This window comes from Molothrus ater, chromosome 29 (assembly GCF_012460135.2).
Source record: "Molothrus ater isolate BHLD 08-10-18 breed brown headed cowbird chromosome 29, BPBGC_Mater_1.1, whole genome shotgun sequence".
Classification (NCBI taxonomy): Eukaryota; Metazoa; Chordata; class Aves; order Passeriformes; family Icteridae; genus Molothrus; species Molothrus ater.
Genome location: NC_050506.2, coordinates 1979354 through 2003186, shown reverse-complemented (window position 1 = coordinate 2003186; position 23833 = coordinate 1979354). Strand labels below are relative to the sequence as shown.

Genomic DNA, 23833 nt, shown 5'->3' with positions numbered 1-23833 from the left:
ATGCTGCTCCTTGTGCTCACTTTGACTGGGGTGTCCCGAACTTTTGGGGCATGAGGCAACGAGCCCAGCCCCGCGGAGGGGTCAGAGCTGTCGGGGGGATCAGGAGGACCCCGTTGTTGTGACGCCGTTCTCCTCCCTGCCATCCACTTGGGCAGGGATGTGCCCGCTCTGCCGCCTCTCCCCGCCCACCCTGAGCCCTTGAGTCACCCCTGGGGCCGTTTCACCGTCCTTGACGCGGTGAGACTTTGGCTAATGAGTAACTGGCAGCTCTCTGCGCCCCTCGCTGTGCCCGTCAGCCCCGGAGAAGCGCGGGTATCTCCCTCAGGGCAGGCTCCCGGGGCTGCGTTATCAGCAGCCACAGCATCGCCGCTGCCTGGTGCAGGGGTTGTCTGGCCAGCACAGAGGGAGGGCGGGGGGCCGGGATGCCAGGGCATGATGTGACACGGCCCCGGGTGCTGCGTGCTCTGTCTGGGGTGGGGAAAGAGCTGCTGGCTGCAGGGGGGACAGGCTGGGCAAACACAGACCAGTCTAACCAGTAGCAGTGCAAGAGCTGCATGGGTGGAGGAGGGTCTGAGAGGAGCTGGGCTGCCTCCCCTCTGCTCCTGGCCAACTGATCTTCTCTTGGGAAAGTTTCCAGTGGGATCTTCCCACTGCCTGTGGTGATCCAGGAGGGGTTTCCCAAAGTGCCCACCTGGCTCTTGGCACAGGGACCCTCAGCAGCCTGATTCTGGTTGTACCCCAGGACAAGGGACCCCTCTGGGCAGTCCTGCCTGTCCTGGTGCCTCTTTTTTCCAAGAAAAAATTATGGCAGAGAAACGTGCTCCAGCAGTTTTGGTTTGTGACCTCACTCCCAGTGCTGCTTTTCCCCAGCCCTGGATGGCCTCTGGCTATGCTGTAGCCACGCTTCAGGAGAGGCAGAGGGTGTGGGGAGGGTGCCTGGTGACTCAGGGGTGCTGGCAACACCGGCATCGTCCCCTCCCAGACCAGTCTGAAATGCCCCATCCCTGGTGTCCTCGAGCTTTTGTCCCCTCCTTGGAGGACCTGGATTCCAGCATGGCACCTCCATGGAGCTGGAGAGATGCTCTGGGAGACCTCCATGGGCACCTCCATGGAGCTGGAGAGATGCTCTGGGAGACCTCCATGGGCACTTCCATGGAGCTGGAGAGATGCTCTGTGCTGGGTGCTGCCCATTGCTCCCTGTCCTTAAGCTGCCTTCTGACTCACAGGGTGAACAGAGCCACAGCCCCTGCCTTGCTCCATGGGCGTTCATCCCATCCCACAGTGCAGGCCGCAGCCTGGGGACACAGGGGGTGTAGAATACAGCCCTTGGCACCTTCAGTCCCAGGAGAGACCCCTGAGGAATTCAGTGCCCACTCCATGGGTGAGGAGGGGCCATGTGGTGGCCACACCATGAGCAGCTCCCCTCTGCAGGCAGGAACCAGCCCTCGTTAGCAGCACACTGATGAGCAATGCCTTCCTGAATTGCAGCCCCTAACCTGATTAAGGCATTGCCTTGGCAGTGCCTCTTCCTCCCTGGCCCTAATGAGGACAAATCTCCTTTTTCCCCAAACGTTGTTGTGGAGGGGGGAGCTCATCCAAGGGCAGAGCCAGGGAGGCAGCACTGGGATGCCAGGAGGAGAACTCCACAAGCCTTCCCCAGCCCAAGGGGGTTTTGCCCCATGCTTTGTGACCCTCCAGGCAGGAGCAGGTAAATGAAACCTGTTCAGTTGAAAAAAAGGGAGGAAAAAGAATTAAGGCTCAGTGCTTCTGGGAGGGGGAGGAGGGAATTGCACTTCCTTCAGCAGCAATGAGCTCGTGCTGGAACATTTTGCGTGGGGTGAAACCTCAGGCTCCTGGGTTTCTCCCCCGTCTGCCTCATGGAATCCCTGCCAGGGAGGGAATGCTTTGGCTGGGAGGAGGCCTTGCCCTTTCTGAGCAAACAAAGAGCAGCTTGTGCAGCTGGGGGATACTTTGGGGGGAGCCATCAGCACAGGGCTGGGCTGATCCAGACCTCTGTGGCCCTCTGGGACCCTCTTAAACACGCCAGCCCCCCTGAATCTGCGGCCCTGTGGACACACAGGGTGTCCCCTGACACGTGCAGCCAGCAGCTCAGGGTGGCTGGGCATTCCAGCCCTCCTGGCACGCTGCAGGGCTCTGTGGCAAAGCATTTCTTCCAGGAGAAGGTTTTCATTAGTTGTTCCCAGTGGAGAGGAATTCTTGCCTGTGCAAACACCCAGCCCCTCTTTTTCCAAGAAAAAAATTGTGGCAGAGAAACGTGCTCCAGCAGTTTTGGTTTGTGACCTCGCTCCCATTGCTGTGTTTGCCAGCCACAGCTCATCCCCTCACCTTTCCCAGGGATGAGGGGAGTCAGAGGAAATCCTGTTGCCTCAAATATATTTAGGATGAAAGGAAAAATTAGGACCTCTGGAAAACTAAGGACCTTTTCTTTGGAGCTGGGGATTAAAGAGAAGCGACTGCCAAGAGATTCAGAGCTGTGTTTGGTGTGGGAAGGGATCCATCCCAGCCTGCCTGGTCTCACATGCTGCCACAAGTGTTTTTCAGCCTTGCACGTGTCACTTCACTTTTCAGAATCCCATCAACACTCAAGCTCCAGAGCCCAGAGAACGGGGAGTTCCCCTGTGTGGTGCTCAGGGAGGCAGACAGAGAAGGTGACACAGCCAGGGTGGGACATGTGGGACAGCTGCCAGCTCCTTATTCTGCTGAATTCATACCCTTTGGGAGGGGTAGTTTCCTTTTGTGCTGCTGGCAGCCAGGAAAGGAGGAAGTCACCAGAGTTCTCCCTCTGGTCCTGGCCAAAATTAGAGCTGTCATGGAGGATTCCCCAGGAAGTGTCAGCCCAGTGGGTTCAGGGTGAGCTGGGAATCACCTCCCACTGTCCTGCCACTTGGCTGCATTACCTGTTTCACCATCCTGCTCTTTGTGAGCTTGTTTGCTGAGCCTGTTCCTTTGTGACCAGCTCAGCATGTTCCCAAACAGCTGAGGCTGGTGCCATGTAAAACCTGTCCCTGCTGACAGCTGCCATCACACAGCACGGTGTCAGGCCTGGCTGCCCACCTGCCTCTGCTCCCTTCCCCTCCCTGCCCAGGCCTGAATGTCCCCAGTGTGAGGCTGAACAACTGTGGGGGCTGGCACGGTCCCCCAGCCCTGCCTGGTGCAGTGGCAGCTGCAGCCCTGGCTGCAGAAACATCTCAGTGACAGCCAGACCCTCAGCTACCTTCCAGGCATGGGGCAGCCACAGCTTCTCTGAGCAATGCCAGGGCCTCACCACCCTCACAGGGAAGAGTTTCTTCCCAATACCTTGTCTAAATTGTCCTCCCACTTTAAAGCCATTCTGCTTCGCCCAGTCACTCCACAACCTTGATAAGAGTGTAATAAAATCCCCTCATTTTTCCTTGTTCCTGCACATGAAGGATGTCTCAGCATGTCCATGAACCATGGTGTGGTATTCAGGGCTGTGTGGGTGTTGGGGAAAGCCAAAGGGTGTGGAAGTTGGTTAATGAGGTGCAATGAGCTCAGCCCACAGAGACACCACAAAACCCAGCTGGGGTTGGGACACCTCTGTTCCTGGTGAGGCTGAGTCAACATTTCAGGTTCTCTGTCATAAAGCAATTACCTTTTTCCAGTGAAGGTGAAGGAGCCCTTGGCTTGGGGTGTCCCCCAGGCTGCAGCCAACGCTCTATTTCTGCTTCCCATGGTTAGCAGAGCTGGGAATTGCAGCAACAGCAGGGACAAAGTTCCCCAGCACACAGGGTGGGTGCTGCCCTGCCTGTACTGTACCTTCTTTAATTGTGGGGTTGCAACTTGCAGGCGTTGGTGTTGTGTCTCTGCAGAGAGGTGGCAGAGCCAGGTAGGAACAAACATGGGCTCTCCTGAAGCTGCTGAATATCAAACATGGGCTCTCCTGAAGCTCTAGAATATCAAACATGGGCTCTCCTGAAGCTCTAGAATATCAAACACGGGCTCTCCTGAAGCTCTAGAATATCAAACATGGGCTCTCCTGAAGCTGCTGTATAACAAACATGGGCTCTCCTGAAGCTGCTGTATAACAAACATGGGCTCTCCTGAAGCTCTAGAATATCAAACATGGGCTCTCCTGAAGCTGCTGTATAACAAACATGGGCTCTCCTGAAGCTCTAGAATATCAAACATGGGCTCTCCTGAAGCTCTAGAATAACAAACATGGGCTCTCCTGAAGCTGCTGAATAACAAACATGGGCTCTCCTGAAGCTGCTGAATAACAAACATGGGCTCTCCTGAAGGTACTGAATATCAAACATGGGCTCTCCTGAAGCTCTAGAATAACAAACATGGGCTCTCCTGAAGCTGCTGAATATCAAACATGGGCTCTCCTGTTGAATTTTTCTGTCGGGGCTGTGAGTGGCTCAGAAGCACCTCTGTAGGAGCAAGGTTCTGATAGCAGAGGTCTCTCCTCCCTCTTGCACAAAAGCCACCTCCAGGCACTTGCTCTGGCTGCTGCTTTGCACACACACACACACACGTCCTCCTGCCTGTCCTCCTGCCACCCAGTCCAGTGCCACCACCCTGGTCAGGCAGAGCTTGGCATGACCACGCTGCAGCGCTCAACTGGAGCTGAGAACTTTCACTTTCTTGTGGTTATTTATTAACAGCTTGCCGACACAGTTTCTCCCTAAGACCCCCTGCAGTCACATGAGCCCAAGCAAACATCCAAGCTGTTGGTGTGGGGGTGCAAAGTGGGCTCCAAAAGGGGTGGGAGCCCAAAGGAAGCTCTGGCCCAGTGCCCATGGGCACGGAGGGGTGGCCAGCTGCCAGTCCCCTCTTTCCACAGCAGAGCTGCTCCATCCCTGGGATCCTCTCCATCCATCCCTGGGATCCTCTCCATCCATCCCTGGGACCCTCTCCATCCATCCCTGGGATCCTCTCCATCCATCCCTGGGACCCTCTCCATCCATCCCTGGGATTATCTCCATCCATCTATGCCTTGGATCCTCTCCATTCATCCCTGGGATCATCTCCATCCATCCCTTGGATCCTCTCCATCCATCCCTGGGATCCTCTCCATCCATCCCTGGGATTATCTCCATCCATTTATCCCTGGGATCATCTCCATCCATCCCTGGGATCTTCTCCATCCATCCCTTGGATCCTCTCCATCCATCCCTGGGATCCTCTCCATCCATCCCTGGGATCATCTCCATCCATCCATCCCTTGGATCCTCTCCATCCATCCCTTGGATCCTCTCCATCCATCCCTGGGATCATCTCCATCCATCCCTGGGATCCTCTCCATCCATCCCTGGGATCATCTCCATCCATCCATCCCTTGGATCCTCTCCATCCATCCCTTGGATCCTCTCCATCCATCCCTGGGATCATCTCCATCCATCCCTGGGATCCTCTCCCTGCTCTCTAGCACCAAACTCTGCCCACACACCACATCCCTCTGCTTTTACCCCTCCCATCTCTTCCTCTCACCGATCCCAATCAACACTCAAACGATTTTTAATCACAGCCAAGGGCTCAAGATAAAACCTCAGGCAATGCAAGAATTTTGAGTGAGAAAAAGAAATAAAATAACTGCCTTCCAACTGTGCCTTTTGTAACAACCCTGACTGAGGAAAAGGAGAGAAAATAACTGTACAGCTTCCTCCAGATGTCAGAAGCTGCTTCTTGACCTGATGCAAATCATTTTTCAATCCTACAAAGCCCCAGTGACAAACAAAGCCCTGGAGCACACCCTGGTCCCACTGCCCATCTCCCTCTGCAATTAACACTTTTGATTCCACCCAAACAGAGCAGAATCGACTTCTCTCAATTCCAGTGTTCACTAATATCTCATTTTCCATGGCTCCTCTGTGAAGAGCCGTGTGCCCTCCATCACAGCCCCGTGCCAGGGCTCAGGGCAGAGCAGGGAGGTGACTCATGCCCAGCATCTGGCTCTGGGCTGTGCTTTGGGGGGGCCCCCCCTGCCCTGCAGCCCAGTTCTGCCCCTTCCTTCCTTCCTGGCACCATGGCACACGGCCCAGCAGCACCCTGGGCTGCCAGGATGCTCCCCTGCCAGACACCAGGCTATACTGGGACAAACTGGGGAGAGGTTTCCAAGTTGAGCCTCCGTGTTGGGGGCTTTAGGGGGAAGGGGAGCATTGAGGAGAGCAGCCTCAGCCCTGGGCATTGTGTTTTGCTGTTTGGGTGCCTACCAGGCCCCGTTTTCAGGGCAGAGATGCTGCTTTGTGCCACTCAGCCTCAGCTCTGCAGTTCCAGGGCAAAAAAAAAACCCAGACTGGGGTGGGTTTGGGTGGTGGGTGCGTGGTGGGCAGGTGAGGCTGGGCAGGAAGGACCTGGTGGGGAGGCTGGAGCATCTCACGGTGCTCCTGCTCACGGGCAGTCCTGTGCAAGCAGCAGCTGGGGTTAAATTGTGCTTTCTAGGGATGCCACAACTGCAGCCCTCGCTCTGGGGAAGTGCTGGTTTCCTGCCCACGTGCCAAGCAGGTCTGGGCTCCGTGGTAGCTCTGCACAAGGCACAGTGCAGCAGGCACCTTGGTGGCTGCTCATCCCTGTGCTGAGCCGCATTTTCCTGCTGGAATCCCATCCCCATCCATCCCCAGAGCCACCCCAGCAGCAGCTGGAGCTCCCGGTGCCGGCAGTGACTCGGCACCGCTGCAGCCACCGCCACATGCAAACAGACCTTGTGGGCAATGTAAACACCTTGTGTGCCTTTATCTGCTGCTGGATCCGGCTAGCAAAGCCTTTTGCTCCCAGGAGAATGCGTGGCATCTGCACCCAACAATCCCCTGCTTTGTTTCTTAAGCAAATGTTGCTGGCCAGAAGCTTTGCGTACCCAATTTATGAAAAACGGGGCGAGCTGCTGCTGTGTCTGAAGAGAAAAAGGAGGCCTTGAACTCATCCCCTGCTCTGCCTCTCTTGCCTCCTTTCTGCCTTGTCCCAGCTGGCACAGGTTTCCATTGTGGATCAGGATGCAGCAGGTACAGAGCGACCTCCTCACCCTTCCCACCCCATTTTGGGCTCAGGAGCTGCACAGGGGAAGGGATTTGTAGCCACATCTGCACAGTGGCAGCATGTTTCCCTGCTGCTGGGGCTGTTTTACCTCTCTTGCCTCCTTTCTGCCTTGTCCCAGCTGGCACAGGGCCCTGTTTCCATTGTGGATCAGGATGCAGCAGGTACAGGGTGACATCCTCACCCTTCCCACCCCTCTTTGGGCTCAGGAGCTGCACGTGTGGGCAGAGGAAGGGAGTTACAGCCACATCTGCACAGTGGCAGCGTGTTTCCCTGCTGCTGGGGCTGGTTTACCTCTCTTGCCTCCTTTCTGCCTTGTCCCACCTTGCACAGGGCCCTGTTTCCATTGTGGATCAGGATGCAGCAGGTACAGAGCGACCTCCTCATCCCTTCCCACCCCTCTTTGGGCTCAAGAGCTGCACAGGGGAAGGGATTTGTAGCCACATCTGCACAGTGGCAGCGTGTTTCCCTGCTGCTGGGGCTGGGATTGCCTCCCTGGCATTGCATCCCTGCTGCACATCCTGGCTGTGTCGCCAGCTCCCAGCTCAACACCAGTTTAGGGTTGTTTTCCCCCACTGCTCCTGTCCTGAAGGCATGACTAACACAGTGACTCAGCTCCCTGTTTTTAACTTCTTTTGTAAGGCTCCCACCGTGCCCAATCTCCCAGGGAAACACCGGGAATCTCTGCTTTGTCTTCATCCTTTGAGGTGCTGGTTTATGGGTTTGGGATGTGTTGGAGTGAACGGAATGTTCTGGGGCTTCCGTGGAGGGGCAGCACTCAGAGCTGCTCTGCGTGGAAAAAAAAAAAAACCCCAAACCCAGAACTTTACCATTAAGTTTTAGCTCAATTATTCAAAAGCTTTTGCTTTTGCTGTGTTTGGAGTAAGATAATCAAGGCTGGGCAAAACTCCTTTTATTTCATCCAGTCCAAAGCTTAATTGTTAATTTGTTATTACTTAATTGTGTAATTTAACTATATTTACGGTACAAATCTGACTTGTTAAAACGGTGAGTGGCATCAAGACTTGGAATTTCATTCTTCCTTCCTCTTCCCAAAGGCTTTGGCTTTAGTCAGCAATAGACAGCGCAGCAAACTGTTAGCAAATTCTGGATTGGGAAAAACAAGCTGACAACGCCCTCGAGCACATGGTGGGGGTTTTTGGGGCTGTCCTGTGCAGGAGTTGAAATCTGTGATCCTTGTGGGTCCCTTCCAACTGAGAATATTCCATGATCTCAAAGCTTTTTTTTCTCGTGTCTCTCCTACTGAAATCTTGCCCTCAGAAGGTGGATTTGAGCAGTGTGGAAGGTGGTGTATTAACATATTTGAGTTGTGTCTAAAAAAATTCACTTTCCAGCTCAGCTTTCGTTAGTGAGTTTATTTTTTTCTTGCTAAAGGGTATTATTGCTTTAATCTATATTTAGGATGGTTCAATCCCAGGCCATCAAGTGTCTTTTAGCTAACCCAATTCATGACTTCATGGCAAGCTAGGAAAAGGCAGGCTGGCATGTTTGGAGTGCATGGGTTTGGGTTGTGCTGAGCCTGGGCTGCAGTGGGGTTGGCCAATGTTTGATCTTGCTGTTCTGAGAAGTTGAGATGTTCAGGTTCATAAAGACATAAAATCAAATAATAATTCAGGTTGGCTCCAAGATCACTGACTTCCCCCAAAGGCCACCACTAAGCCGTGTCCCCAAATGCCACATCCACCTGTCTGTTAAATCTCTCCAGGAAGGGGGAAGCTCCACCACTGCCCTGGGCAGCCTGTTCAGGTGCTTGGTGACTTTTTTCCAGTGGAAAATGCAGTTTTTCCAAGCAAGGAAACCCCAGGCTCAGCCCCCTCAGGACCTGCACAGACACTGGCCAGGTTTTCTCAATGCCATGTAATCCCCAAGCTCTTCAGGACCAGCTCTGCTAACAGACCTGGGACTGGGCCAGCTTTGCTAAATCAAGTTTCAACTGGTAGCACTTTGCATGTCCCCCCAGGCTTGTTCCAGGTAACCCAGGGCTTGGTGGCAGAATTCCCCACAGGGAAATCCTGCCCTCATTTTGCTGGGCTCCCTGTGCTCCCCCCAGCACTGGGGACTCCAGGGCTGATCCCCCTTGCGCTTTGCATCCTCTTTGCCTCTGTCTCCTGGGCCTTGCTGCACCCTGGAAAAGCTTTTGGCAGGGAGCTGAGAAAAGGAGCTGGTGGGTAACAGGGGGTCCCACAGCTGCCAGAGGGTCTCCCAGGCAGCCAGGATCTGGCAGACACAAAACTGGGGTGTTGTGATGCATATTCCGAGCTGGGACACTTGTGCATGAAGGACAAGTCCTGCTCTTTGTCTGTGCAGAGGATCAGATTTATGCCTGACACAAACCTCCCCCAAAACCACAACGTGGGCCATGGAAAACCAAATCCTTCCCATCCCCCTGATGACTCCCACGTGGCAAAAGGGCAAAACCCCCTTTTCCAGCTCTGGAACCCCTTCCAAAACCAGGGGCTGTTACTGTGGGGGACTCAGCCCAAGCAGCAGCAGCGTCAGTTGGTGATTTGGGATTTCCATTTGAGCTGCTGGTGAGTCACCAGCTGGCGTGACAGCCTGGACAGGGAGTGAGCCACTCTGGGGCTCCCCAGCCAGCACTGAGCTGCAGCATTGTTAATTCTGAACAATTAATATTCTGCTAATTGTCAGAAAAGTGCTCGGAGCTCTTGAGCAGAGCGTGGCTGTTGTGGTGCTGCTGAGGCTGAAGTGCTTCTCCCGTGGCAGGAAGGGAGGGTGAAGGGTGACAGGTCTTTGTTCTGGTGCATCCAGGAGGAGAAAAGCTTCTCCAGACCTTCAGAGGGACGTGTGTGGCTGATTCCTGAGGGTGTCAGCATGGTCAGGTGTGCACCCACAGCTCCCAGGTGAGGTGTTCCTGCTGATGGGAGCTGTGGAGGGACAGGAGCAGCTTGGATTTGGGGAATCCTAGACAGGGGGGTCTGTTTGCCTCCCCATGAAAGGCTTTGTCCTGGTTCCCAACGAAGCAGCAGTTTTGGTTCATTTTAAGCTCATTTTAAGCAGTTTTTGTTCATTTTAAGAACATCTTGGATTTGGGGAATCCTAGACAGGGGGGTCTGTTTGCCTCCCCATGAAAGGCTTTGTCCTGATTCCTGCCAAAGCAGCAGTTCTGGTTCATTTTAAGCTCATTTTAAGCAGCAGTTTTGGTTCATTTTAAGCTCATTTTAAGTTCATTTTAAGCAACAGTTTTGGTTCATTTTAAGCTCATTTTAAGCTCATTTTAAGTTCATTTTAAGCAGTAGTTTTGGTTCATTTTAAGAACATCTTGGATTTGGGGAATCCTAGACGGGGGGGTCTGTTTGCCTCCCCATGAAAGGCTTTGTCCTGATTCCCGCCAAAGCAGCAGCTCTGGTTCATTTTAAGCTCATTTTAAGCAGCAGTTTTGGTTCATTTTAAGCTCATTTTAAGCTCATTTTAAGCAGCAGTTTTGGTTCATTTTAAGCTCATTTTAAGTTCATTTTAAGCAACAGTTTTGGTTCATTTTAAGCTCATTTTAAGCTCATTTTAAGTTCATTTTAAGCAGTAGTTTTGGTTCATTTTAAGAACATCTTGGATTTGGGGAATCCTAGACAGGGGGGTCTGTTTGCCTCCCCATGAAAGGCTTTGTCCTGGTTCCCAACGAAGCAGCAGCTCTGGTTCATTTTAAGGGCGCAATGAGAGGCCAGATCCCGATTCCAGGAGGGGAAGCCCAGCTCCTGGGAGGTGCCAGGGAGCTGTTTGTGCTCCACAGGGGCCACGTGGAGCTGGACAAACCCCTCAGCCCCATGGCCGTGAGTGCATCAGGAGCGTGTGGCAGGGCCGGCGCTCACCCTGGCACCGGGAAGGGTCTTTGGCACCACTGGTGCCAGATGTGGGAGCTGTTTCCATGCACACAGCTGGTGCTGGCATGCCCAGCTGCCTCTGGTGCCCCACAGGATGCTGGCTCCGTGCAGACACTGTCCTTGCTGTGCATCATGCTGGCTATTTCCAGCTCCCCTGCATGGAGACCAGCCCGTGTTTATCCTGGTGATTTGGCAGAGCTGCTGCGGCACAGATGAGTCAGAAGCTGGGAGAAGCTGCTTTGCCACATTCCCATTGCCCCACTGCAGGGCTTTTCCAGCTCTGCCTCTCCTCATCCGGTGGGGCCCTGCTCTCTGGGGTGGGGGGACAATCCTTGAAGGGGAAACAGCCCCTGGGAGCGGGGAGCAATGCCTGCAGTGGGGTGATGATCCCTGGCATGGCTGTGACACGGTGCCACGTGTGACATGGAACACACACAAGGTCTCAACTGTGTTTCCAGAAGAAGCCTATAACACAAGAGAGACTCCTCACTCCCTGATGAACTGAGAATTGATTATTTAAAGGGTGGTGATGGACTGAGAGTTGGTGATCTGAGAGATAGATGTGCTGGAAATTTGGTGAGGGGAGCAGGAATGGTTTTTTTGGAAGGTTTTCATTCTTTCTGTGTGGTTTTTTTTTTTTTTTTTTTTTTTTTTTTTTTTTTTTTTTTTACATATAGCTGTAGGTTAATAAAGTTTTCTCCTCTTGATCCCTAAGCTGGAGCCTGCTTTGCTCTATTCCTGGTCACATCTCACAGCAGACACCAGGGACGATGCATTTGCATGGGCACACTGGCATTGTGCCAGCATCAAACCGTGGCAGTGTGGTGACCCTGGCACACATCCCTGGCACTGGAGGCAGTGCCACGGAGAGCAGCCTGCCCAAGGTGGAGCAAAGCAGATTTCCTGGGTCCTCCCAGCGATCTGGGCACACACTGCCCCTCCTTCCCAAGCTGTAAATGTGTGAAAGCCTTTCCTGGGATAGCCAGGAGCTGGCAGCTGTGGGCCCTGGCAGCCAGGTGGGACTGAGACCTGCAGGCTGGGCCTCCAAAATCATGGATTTGCAGAGCTCCATGAAGATTTATGGATGGGGCAGGAGCCAGCGAGTTCCCTGAGCTGGCAGCTTTTCCAGGGTGGGGCAGCTGCCGTTGGGAGGCAGGGAAGGAGGGGAACTGTGCCTCTACAAGCTCCATCCCACTCATTGATCCTCTCCCAGTGCACAAAGCCCAGTGCTGCCCATGCTTCAGCGACACTTGTGGGGATTAATAGTGGAGAGGGAAACCAAAGAGTGTTTCCTGAAAATGCACTGAGTGGGCTCTGGCATCTCAGGGAGGGCTGGCACCTCTCCAGCAGCCTGGTGGGCTCATGCCTGGAGCTGCTCCAACAACTCTGTCCTGTCTTGACTTTTCCAGAGGGAGAGCCCAGACCTGCCAGGTTTCCTGGCTGGGATTTTTGGGGCAGAGAAGGGGGGAGCAGTAGCAGATGCAGCTCTGTGGGGCTGTCCCTGAGCCCCCTCTGACTTCACAGCCTCGTGTCTGTCTGTGCTGAGCGCAGCCAGAGCAGATCCAACTTTCCATTAACATTTGGATTTTCTGGCAGCTCAGCTGCAATTTTCAATCTTTTTTTTTTTTTCTTCCTTCTTCCTGCTTTTAAAAGCTAAAAATAAAATGTCTTGAGGCCCCTTTTCCCTCCATCTTTTCTCCTGAGACATTTGTTTCTTGGGGATTTGATGCCTCTGTTGTTTTTTCTCCTCTTGGATTGTGTTCACCCCTGGCTCTCACAGCACAGGGGATCAAATCCTGTGGGATTTGGAGGCACCCAGCCCTCCAGAATGAGCCTCTGCTTCCCTTTTCACTGGGGAATCTGGGATCTTGTAGGCTCTAGCAGAGACCAGTGAAACGCTCTGGGGAGGAGGAGGAAGGTCTGTCTTCATCCTCCTCTCCAGGGAAGTGGGAGTGACACAGCTGCCATGGAAGTTTTTATTTTTAGCCCAGCGCCAGCTGGAGCCCGTGAGGCTTCCCTGGAATAAAAGCAGGACCTGAGGGCAGGAGAGGGGAAAACTCAAACCTTGGCTGGGCTGGAGCAGGGATCAACAGGGCTGGCCTGAAGTGGTTGGGGCTGGGGGTCCCCACGGCCAGAGAGGACTCAGCCGTGTGCTGATTCCTTATCCAGAGGCTGCTGCCACCTTTGGGGCCAGGGTGTGCGTGGAAGGAGCGTGGGGGAGATGCTCAGGGCCCAGGGAGCCTGACTGGACCCCCCAGGACAGGAGAGGATTTGTCTCTCAGCTCAGCCTGGTGAGCTCCAAGCTCCTGGTTCTCCTCCTCACAGTGGAACCCAGAGCTGAGCACAGGAGGCTTCTAAGCAAAAGGGATTTGTCTTTGAGGCTGGGATTTACTGTGGGGCTTTCCAGGCCTTGATGCCCAGAGCCCTGGATGCTTCTGGTCCCTGGAGAGGCAAATCTGCTGCAGGCACAAGTGTAACCCTCAGTGTTTTTCCCTCTGTTTGTCCCTGGTTAATGGAACTGCTGTCCCTTGAAAGAGTGACACCATCCAGGTCGTGCTGGAGCCCCATCCCAACAAGCCAGAGTCCTCCAGCTGTACCCAAACCCCCAGGGATGAGCAAAAAGCAGCAGCAAAAACCCCAGGGATGAGCAGAGAGCAGCAGGAAAACCCCTGGGATGAGCAGAGAGCAGCCCCAAGCCCCAGGGATGAGCAGAGAGCAGCAGGAAAACCCCAGGGATGAGCAGAGAGCAGCCCCAAGCCCCAGGGATGAGGAGCAGCCCCAAGCCCCAGGGATGAGCAGAAGCCCCAAACCCAGGGATGAGGAGCAGCCCCATCACTCCTCAGGAAGGACAGGGCTGCACCCCACCAGCAGTGCTGGGGTGGCCACGCTGGCCACGGGGCTGAGCCAGGGCCAGATGGGAAAGCTCAGCGAGCCTTGGAGCAGCCTGGGACCCACTCCCAGCTGGCATTCTTGTCCTGTGAGTCACTGGCACGAAAGGAGGGGGTTGGACAGGAAAGAGCTCCAGCAGCAAATGAGACTGTGGTTTACTGGAAAAGAGGGACCAGCAGCGTTTCTTGGTCAGTTATTCCTCCGTGGGCAAAATTCCAAATTCTCTAGACTGCTGAAATGCTATTTAGACATAAAAGAGGCTGGTTTATGGAATTTATGGGCTATGAAATCATACTCTGTGCATAGCATTGAGACCCTCTTACCTGAGAGCCCCAAACATTAAAATATGAAAATCCCACCACAGATACGTTCTAGAATTCAGTACAGACCCAACGTGTTACACTGAGCCCTTTGCACCACAATAAAGAGTGTTCTGGGCTGGGAAAGGAGCTTTCAGAAATTGAAAGAGAGGCAGAAGAAAGATCTTCACTCATTTCCAAGAAAAAGTCTGCAAGCTGCTCCTGCATTCCCAGAGACCCTTGGGCTCTGCTTTTCCTGACAGCAGCACTTTAAGTGATTCTGAATTTTGTTACTGTACGTGTAGGAATTGTGGGTTTTTTGGTTTTTTTTTTTTTTTAACTGTCCTTAAGTGGAATTCCTGCTCTTTTAACATGGAATATCCTGGGATTTGAAGGGAGGTTTGCACTTAAAAACAGTAGCCTGGGATGTTGAAACCCGGGCTTTTGAAACCCAGAATAACAGAAGAACTTCTCAGGGCGGGAAACAAAAAGAAATGCAGGAAAATCTGCTGCTGGCCAATCCAGGGGCTTCCAACATCCCTCGTCTGCGAGTCTGGGAGCGCTGTCCCGCCTCTCCTGGGTCTGCTCCTGGTGTTCTGGGCTGGGCTCTGGGTGCTGCCATGGGATGGGCCGAGTGCTTCAGCCACTCCCTGGGTTTGTCACCGCCGTGTCCCAGCTCTGGTGCTCCCTCCTGGCCCCAGGAGGGGGTGACAGTCCCAGCCCGGGCTTGGCGGCTGCTGGGGAGCCCTTGGGTGTTTTCTTTTTATAGGAGCGACCGAAATAGCTTCAGGCTGTGTTTTGGTGCGCAGTCAGATCAGGTTCCCCGGTCACACGGCGGGGACGAGGAGTGGCTGGAACAGAGAGGGGGGCCAGGATGGTGGGTGGGGATGGCAGAGGTGGGGCTGGGGGGGTGAGGCACCACAGCTCCGCATCCACTGAGCGCCAGCTGAGCTGAGTGGGAGCCCAGGGCATCCCTCTGGCCGTCCAGAACGGCCAAGACCCCTGTCGCAGGCATCTTTTGTGGAAAATCCATTCCTTAGGATTTTTCCTCCTGAGAAGCCTAGGAACAAAATGTAACCAATGGTTATCTGCTGCTGTGGAATGCAACAGGTGCATCTGGGATTGGGCTCATGTGGTTGTTTCTAATTAATGGCCAATCACAGCTCAGCTGGCTCAGACTCTGAGCCACAAGCCTTTGTTATCATTCCTTCTTTTTCTATTCTTAGCCAGCCTTCTGATGAAATCCTTTCTTCTATTCTTTTAGTATAGTTTAAATATAATATATATCATAAAATAATAAATCAAACCTCCTGAAACATGGAGTCAGATCCTCATCTCTTCCCTCATCCTTGGACCCCTGTGAACTCTGTCACAGACCCCTGCCAGGGGGCTCAGAGCCCAAAACACCTGTGGTTTTGATTATTTGACCCATGGAGCAAATTACCAACCTTAGATGAAGATCTGCAAGCCACGACAGTTTAGGTAGAATAATAGTGAAGTTATCACGGGGTGGAAAAGTAGATTTTGGGGTTTTTAGAATGGGGGTTCAGGAGGCAAGATGGAGGGAACTGGGCATGTCCAGCCTTTCTCCTTCTTCTTCTTGGCCTCCATCTTCTGCTGTGATGGTGGCACTTTTGGATTGGTTTAGAGTACAAGCTCAGTGTCTAACACAGGTGATAGGTATTGGGAAGTAATTGTAAACATTGTACAGGTAGTTTTTAGTATAAAGACATAACCCTGCCCTGGGGCAGGCAGAGTGCCTGGAACTGCCCTGCTGGATGGACCTCGGCAGGGCAGGAGAAATTTTTTTAAGATAAGGAACAATAAACAACCTTGAGAGCGAGAAATGAAGAGCCCTGACTCCTTCTTCAACAGCCAGGCTGGGAAAAGAGACTTTTACCATTTCTGGGGGTCCCATGGAGTTGCAGTGTCCCACCACGCTGCCCTGCATCCCAGCACAGCACACGGGGCCAGGCCAGCCCCAGCCTGCTCAGCCCTGCTCTCCTGCCGTGCTGTGGGTGTGCAGATTGCACCTGGGTGCTGCACCCTGGCCCTCCTCCTGCCCTGCCGGTCATCCCCAGCCCTTCCTGCTTCCCAGTGTCCCAGCCAGGGCTGGCTGTGCTGGCTGGGATGTGCTGCTCCCCTTGTGGGTGGTTCTTAGGGACAGCAGTGCAGCCCTTTTGGGAGTGATCAGAGAGGAGCTGCAGTGACACTCTTTGTGCTCGGGGTACAGTGCAAAGGCTTTTCTGAGAACAGCCCTGAGGAGAAGAACTGGGAGGTTTTGGTGGATGAGAAGCTTGATGAGGCCTTAGAGTCTCTTTCAGTACTTACAGGGACTAGAAAGTTTTGAGAGGGATTTCAGACAAGGGTATGGAGTGACAGGACACGGGGGAATGGCTTCCCGCTGCCAGAGGGCAGGGATGGATGGGATATTGGGAAGAAATTCTTCCCTGTGACGGTGGTGGGGCCCTGGCACAGGTTGCCCAGAGCAGCTGTGGCTGCCCCTGGATCCCTGGACGTGCTCCAGGCCAGGTTGGACAGGGCTTGGAGCAACCTGGTCTAGTGAAAGATGTCCCTGCCCATGGCAGGGTGTGGAACTAGATAAGCCTTAAGGTCCCTTTGAACCAAAGCAGCTCCATAATTTCCTGATGGCTGTGATTATTCCTGCTGTGCCACTCACCTGTGCCACCCTTTGCCTTGCAGGAATGCCAAGAAGGAAGGGGACCTGCTGACTGCCCAGGCACGCCTTAAGGATGTGGAGGCTTTGCTTAACTCCAAGGAGGCTGCGCTCTCCACAGCCCTGGGTGAGAAGAGGAATCTGGAAAATGAAGTGCGGGACCTGAGGGGACAGGTGGCCAAGGTGAGCAGTGGCAGCTGAGCCAAGGATCCCTTTTTACCCCCCCTGCCTGGGGTTGCCAGGGGCTGTGGGGCAGATGCAGTTGGGTGGTGGGTCCCCAGCCTTACCCAGAGCCCTCTGTGATGTTCCTTCTCCATCCCCCTGGCAGCTGGAAAGCGCCTTGGGCGAAGCCAAGAAGCAGCTGCAGGATGAGATGCTGCGCCGTGTGGATGCCGAGAACCGGCTGCAGACCCTGAAGGAGGAGCTGGAATTCCAGAAGAACATCTACAGCGAGGTGAGCTGTGAGGTGCTGCCACATCACAGGGCTGGGATCACCCCCACTGGGTGTGCTGTGTCCCCTCCCTGAGGTGACCCAGTGTGGCTGTGCTCACAGGGGTCCCAGGACGAGGGAAGAGACGAGAATGTTGACTCCATGTTTCAGAGGGCTTGATTTATTATTTTATGATATATATTATATTAAAAGTACACTAAAAGAATAGAAGAAAGGATTTCATCAGAAGGCTGGCTAAGAATAGAAAAAGAATGATTGTCACAGACACCTTTTATGAAAAATCCTTTCCTGAGGATTTTTTCCTCCTGAGAAGCTGAGAGGCCTCAGGAACAAAATGTAAACATTGATTATCTGCTGCTGTGGAATGCAACAGGTGGATCTGGGATTGGCCCATGTTGGATATTTCTAATTAATGGCCAATCACAGCCCAGCTGGTTCGGACAGAGAGTCCGAGCCACAAGCTTTTGTTATCATTCTTTTTTATTCTATTCTTAGCTAGCCTTGTAATTAAATCCCTTCTTCTATTCTTTTAGTATAGTTCTAATACAATATATATCATAAAATAATAAATCAAGCCTCCTGAAACAAGGAGTTGGATCCTCGTCTCTTCCTCAACCTAAGACCCCTGTGAACATGGTCACACATGATAACAAAATCCTGTGACTGAGACAGTCTGAGCCAGCTGGGCTGTGATTGGCCATTAATTAGAAACAACCACATGAGCCCAATCCCAGATGCACCTGTTGCATTCCACAGCAGCAGATAACCATTGCTTACATTTTGTTCCTGAGGCCTCTCAGCTTCTCAGGAGGAAAAAACCCTAAGGAAAGGATTTTTCATAAAAGATCCCTGTGACAACCCAGTGTCCCCTGCTGTCCCCAGGAGCTGCGGGAGACCAAGCGGCGCCACGAGACGCGGCTGGTGGAGATCGACAACGGGCGGCAGCGCGAGTTTGAGAGCAAACTCTCCGAGGCCCTGCAGGAGCTGCGCAGCCAGCACGAGGCCCAGATCAGGCTTTACAAGGAGGAACTGGAGAAAACCTACGGGGCGAAGGTGAGCAGATCCCCCACGCTCTTCTCTTCTCTTCTCTTCTCTTCTCTTCTCTTCTCTTCTCTTCTCTTCTCTTCTCTTCTCTTCTCTTCTCTTCTCTTCTCTTCCCTTCCCTTCCCTTCCCTTCCCTTCCCTTCCCTTCCCTTCCCTTCCCTTCCCTTCCCTCCTCTCCTCTCCTCTCCTCTCCTCTCCTCTCCTCTCCTCTCCTCTCCTCTCCTCTCCTCTCCTCTCCTCTCCTCTCCTCTCCTCTCCTCTCCTCTCCTCTCCTCTCCTCTCCTCTCCTCTCCTCTCCTCTCCTCTCCTCTCCTCTCCTCTCCTTCCAACCCCAAAGAGGGCAGGTGGGCTGCGGGTGATGAGGTGCTGATGTCCCTGTCCTGTCCCCCAGCTGGAGAATGCCAAGCAGTCAGCTGAGAGGAACAGCAACATGGTGGGCGCTGCCCATGAGGAGCTGCAGCAGACCCGAATCCGCATTGACAACCTCTCCTCAGAAGTCAGCCAGCTGCAGAAGCAGGTGGGTTGAGACCAAAGGGTTCCTTGGGATGTCTGCCCTAGGGATGGTCCCAGGTGGAGTGGCTCGCCCTCACCTTCCCTCCCTGCAGGGATGTGCCCCCTGTTGATGGAGTGACCAAATTATCCTTTGTCTCTTTAAAAAAGGAAAAAAGCTCAGAAGTTTCTCTCCTCAATTGGGTGAAAAGACATCTCATAGGAACTTGGGGACTTCACATCAAATTTAAGGATAGCCAATTGGACAGAAGCCAAAAAGTCCCACCTAGGCAATTTACTAGAAAAAGAAGAGAACAAAGGCAGTAATTGCTTTTGTGAGGTGTTTTACCAGGAGCAAGAGCCTCATGTCCCTGACCCAGTTTTCTCTGTAAAGAGCTGCTATTTGGCCTTTTATTAAAACTCTTCTGTTTCCAACACCACCACAAAAACCATCCTGCCGATTTGATGCCCTCTGAGGTGGCTGAGCTATCTCGGGTGTCATATAGACCTCCAAGAGCTTATAAGACCTGGCTCAAGGAGACCAATCTGTCCCTTCCCTGCAGCTGGCTGCCAAGGAGGCGAAGCTGCACGACCTGGAGGACATTCTGGCCAGGGAACGCGAGACCAACCGGCGCCTGCTGTCCGACAAGGAGCGGGAGATGGCCGAGATGAGGGCGCGCATGCAGCAGCAGCTGGATGAGTACCAGGAGCTGCTGGACATCAAGCTGGCCCTGGATATGGAGATCAACGCCTACCGCAAGCTGCTGGAGGGCGAGGAGGAGCGGTGAGCTCAGGGTGCTGTGCCCAGCTCTGGGCCATGCGGGGTCTGTCTCGGTTTGGAAAGGCAGGAGTCTGCTAAGGAAGGCAGGAGCCTCCCCTGAAATGGAGAATGTAAACCCTCCCCACCCCTCTGAATTGCTATAAATTTTAAATTAAGGGGCTCTCAGGCAAAAATATGGGAGTAGGAAATAACAGTTCTTTAATAGGGAAAAGGAAAAAAAAATAAAGGATAAAATAAACAATGCAGTACACTAGAACAACACTGCCAGAGTCAGAACCCAGCCTGACACCCTGTGGGCGAGGGTGTTGGTGGCAGTCCCATTGGAAATGTGGCTGCAGCCCTCCTGAAGTATCAGGGGTGGTTCTGTTGGAGCAAGGGGGTCCTGTAGAGAAGGATGAATTCTGCCTCTGAGGATCCAGTGGAAGGAGAGGCAGCTGCTGTTCCTCTGGGGAATCCCGTGGAGAAAGCCGTGCTGGTGTCTCAAAAACCTCTGGATTATATCTGGGTAGCAATGCTTGGCTCCTCCCCCTGGGCTCACATCTCCCAATGGGATGTTATAGTTCTTATCAGCCATGCAGGGACATTCCATAGCTGTTATCAGCAGATGTCCCCTCCCAGGGAGGTGTGAATGTGGTCACTCAAAGAGAGAGAGATAAAGCAAACTGCCCACTTGACAAAGATAATCTGCCATACAGATGGCAATGGAAAAAACACCTTGCATTGCAATCTTCAACAGGGTCCCAGCCTTTGTGTCCTCACTGGCTTCATCTCCTCTTCTCCCCCTGCCAGGCTGAGGCTGTCCCCCAGCCCTTCATCCCACAAAGGTGCATCCCGAAGCCACCTGTCCACCCCAGGCTCCTCCAAGAAGAGGAAGCTGGAGGACAGCGAGAGTCGGACCAGCTTCTCCCACCATGCCCGGACCAGTGGCCGTGTTGGCGTGGAGGAGGTGGACCTGGAGGGCAAATTTGTCCGTCTCAGGAACAAGTCCAACGAGGTGAGTTTGCCTTTGGTGTGAGATCCCTGGTGTCGGGGTTTCTAGCTTGTCAGAGTGACCCCAAGAAAAGTTCCAAAGTCTCTTCTCCCAGCCCGGTGCTTGAAGGAGTCAGGGCTCTTCATTTCTTGGTCTCAAGGTTGTTTATTGTTTCTTATCTATAAAATTCTTTCTCCTGTCCTGCCGAGGTCTGTTCAGGTGTTCTCTCACCACTCTGCCCTGCCCCAGGGTGGTGTTGTCTTTTTATACTAAAAACTACCTGTACAATATTTACAATTACTTCCCAATACCTATCACCTGTGTTAGACACTGAGCTTCTACTCTAAACCAATCCAAAAGTGCCACCATCACAGCAGAAGATGGAGGCCAAGAAGAAGGAGAAAGGCTGGACATGCCCAGATCCCTCCATCTTGCCCCCTGAACCCCCATTCTGAAAACCCCAAAATCTATTTTTTCACCTTGTGATAATTTCACTATTATTCTACTTAAACTGTCGTAGCTTGCTGATCTTCATCTAAGTTTGGTGACTTGCTCCAGGGGTCATAATCAAAACCACACAGGCATTGTGGGCTCTGTGCCAGGGTCCCTGAGCCCCCTGGCCGGGGTCTGGGCTGCTCAGGACAGCCAGAGGGGTGTCCTGGCTCCTGACAGCCTAGGGGTGAGGTTCAGCCCTGCTTCACCCTACGGGCAGGAGGTGAATGGGACAAGCTGGGGAGGAACCAGGGTTCTGAAGGTTCCTGCTCTCTCTCACAGGACCAGGCCATGGGGAACTGGCAGATCAAGAGGCAGAATGGGGATGATCCCCCCCTCACCTACCGCTTCCCCCCGAAGTTCACCCTGAAGGCTGGCCAGGTGGTCACGGTGAGTCCCTGCCTGGTGGAGGATCCAGGCAAGATCCCAAACCTTGCCAAGATCCCAAACCTTGCCAGGCCACTTACATGGAGTGGTTGGTGTGTGGTGATAGACCCGCCAGGCTGTGGAGTCTGCAGACCAGAAGAAGTCACTTTGCTCCTGCTTTTCTCCCTAGATCTGGGCCTCGGGAGCTGGAGCAACCCACAGCCCCCCCAGCAACTTGGTGTGGAAAGCCCAGAGCAGCTGGGGCTCCGGGGACAGCCTGCGCACCGCCCTCATCAACTCCAACGGGGAGGTGAGAGCAGCTCTGGCACAGGGATGAGGGGTGACAGGCACTGACCCTCCCAACTGACCCCCTGTCCCCTGCAGGAGGTGGCCATGAGGAAACTGGTGCGCACTGTGATCATCAATGACGATGAGGATGAGGATGATGATGAAATGAGCATCCACCACCGCCACCACCATGTGAGTAGGGCCCTGGGTAGGGGATGCTGCTGGTTCCAAGGGGGTGCAGCTTCAGGCAGGCTGGGAGGGAGCTCGGAGCAGGATCAGGCATACAGGAGAAGGCAGTGGGGAGGCTGCTGTGGAAACAGCAGCATCAGAGAAGCCACACTGACCTCTGGCATCTGAAGCAGAGTGCTGCTCACTAAAAAAGCTCTGAAGACCTTGCTGGAAGTCGTCTCCAAGCCTAAAGAACCCTGACGTGCCATGAAAAGGCTCAGAAGAGTCAGAGGGAGGCTGAGCATTGCTTGGAGGATAGGATGGTGGGAAGTTGATGGATGACACCTCTTGTCAGCAGCTGCTCTGTCCTCTCACTGAGGATCACCCACTCTGCTCTGTCCTCTCCTGATCACTCACTGGCAGCGTGCTGGCCCCAGTCACTTGGGATTAGAAACGCAGTAATTAAATACTATTAATTATTAATTAAATATTATTTAAATAATAAATAAATAAAAATATATTATATTACATTACATTACATTACATTATATATATTATATATGTTATATATATGTTGTATGTATAGATGTATATATATATGTGTGTATATATGTAATATATGTTAAATATAATATATATAATATATATAATTATAATATATATTATATATAGAATAGAATAGAATTTAATATAATATAATATAGCAATTATATTACATTATATTACATTATATTACATTATATTACATTATATTATATTATATTATATTATATTATATTATATTATATTATATTACATTACATTACATTACATTACATTACATTACATTATATTATATTATATTATATTATATTACATTATTTATTACTAATTAAATATTATTTCTAAACCACATGATGGAGAGGACAGGTGAGCCAGGCTCTCCTCAAGAGCTCTCCTGTGTCACCCTGGTGCTGCCACCATCCCCAGGGCAGGGACTCTGTGCAGAGCACGCTCTGGCAGGGCCCTGAGTCCCTTCTGTCCGTCTGTCCCCCCCGTGTGCAGGGCTGCAGTGGCTCTGGGGACCCCGGCGAGTACAACCTGCGCTCCCGCACCGTGGTGTGTGGCACGTGTGGCCAGCCAGCTGACAAGTCGGGCTCCCAGAACGCCGGCATCACCTCCATGTCCTCGGGCTCGTCCAGCTCCAGCGTCACCGTCACCCGCAGCTACCGCAGCATGGGCGACTCTGGCATCGGCCTCGGGGACAGCCTGGTGACCAGGAACTACCTCCTGGGGAGCTCCAGCCCCCGCAGGCAGGTCAGTGCCAGTGCCAGTGCCAGTGCCAGCCCCTGGCACCGCGCTGCCAGCCGGCCCCGTGCTGCTGGGGCGCCCTGTCCTGGCACTGTCCTTTCTCTGCAATGCCGTCCCCCTCCCAGCTCTCCTTCTCCCTGCTCTTCCTCTTTGAGCTCACACAAACCTCTTTATAAGGGATGGGGGGTTCTGAGAGGGATTGGAAAGTGATGCTTCCCACCCCGTTCCATCTCACACTCATCCCCACTCGGCACCCCAGAGCATTCCCCATTGTGACAGTGTTTGCAGCGGTCTTAGGATGAGGGAAGAGATGAGGATCTGACTCCATGTTTCAGAAGGCTTGATTTATTATTTTATGATATATATTATATTAAAACTATACGAAAAGAATAAAAGAAAAGGTTTCATCAAAAAGCTAGCTAAGAATAGAAAAAAAAAAAAGAATGATAACAATAGTTTGTGGCTCGGACAGAGAGTCTGAGCCAGCTCACTGTGATTGGCCATTAATTAAAAACAACTCTATGAGACCAATCACAGATCTACCTGTTGCATTCTACAGCAGCAGATAACCATTGTTTACATTTTGTTCTTGAAGCCTCTCAGCTTCTCAAGAAAAATAATCTTAAAAAAAAGATTTTTCAGAAAAGATGTCTGTGACACCACATCACTCATTCCACTGCTGCTGAGCGCTCATGCTGGTAATGTGAATATTTCAGCACCTTGTATCTATATATTAGATTAATATACAATATATTCTA

At 52.6% G+C, this 23833-nt stretch overlaps 1 protein-coding gene across 1 annotated transcript in view; it reads left to right on the top strand.

Annotated features, from left to right (window-relative positions):
• The window catches only part of LMNA (lamin A/C), a 28571-nt gene that overhangs the window by 2206 nt on the left and 2532 nt on the right, over positions 1 to 23833 (top strand). The window contains exons 2-11 of the mRNA XM_036397810.2: positions 16763 to 16919; positions 17065 to 17190; positions 18070 to 18240; positions 18623 to 18748; positions 19284 to 19504; positions 20291 to 20495; positions 21246 to 21353; positions 21520 to 21639; positions 21714 to 21809; positions 22830 to 23081. Coding sequence (XP_036253703.1) covers positions 16763 to 16919; positions 17065 to 17190; positions 18070 to 18240; positions 18623 to 18748; positions 19284 to 19504; positions 20291 to 20495; positions 21246 to 21353; positions 21520 to 21639; positions 21714 to 21809; positions 22830 to 23081 — 1582 coding nt within the window. The remainder of the gene's footprint in view (positions 1 to 16762; positions 16920 to 17064; positions 17191 to 18069; positions 18241 to 18622; positions 18749 to 19283; positions 19505 to 20290; positions 20496 to 21245; positions 21354 to 21519; positions 21640 to 21713; positions 21810 to 22829; positions 23082 to 23833) is intronic.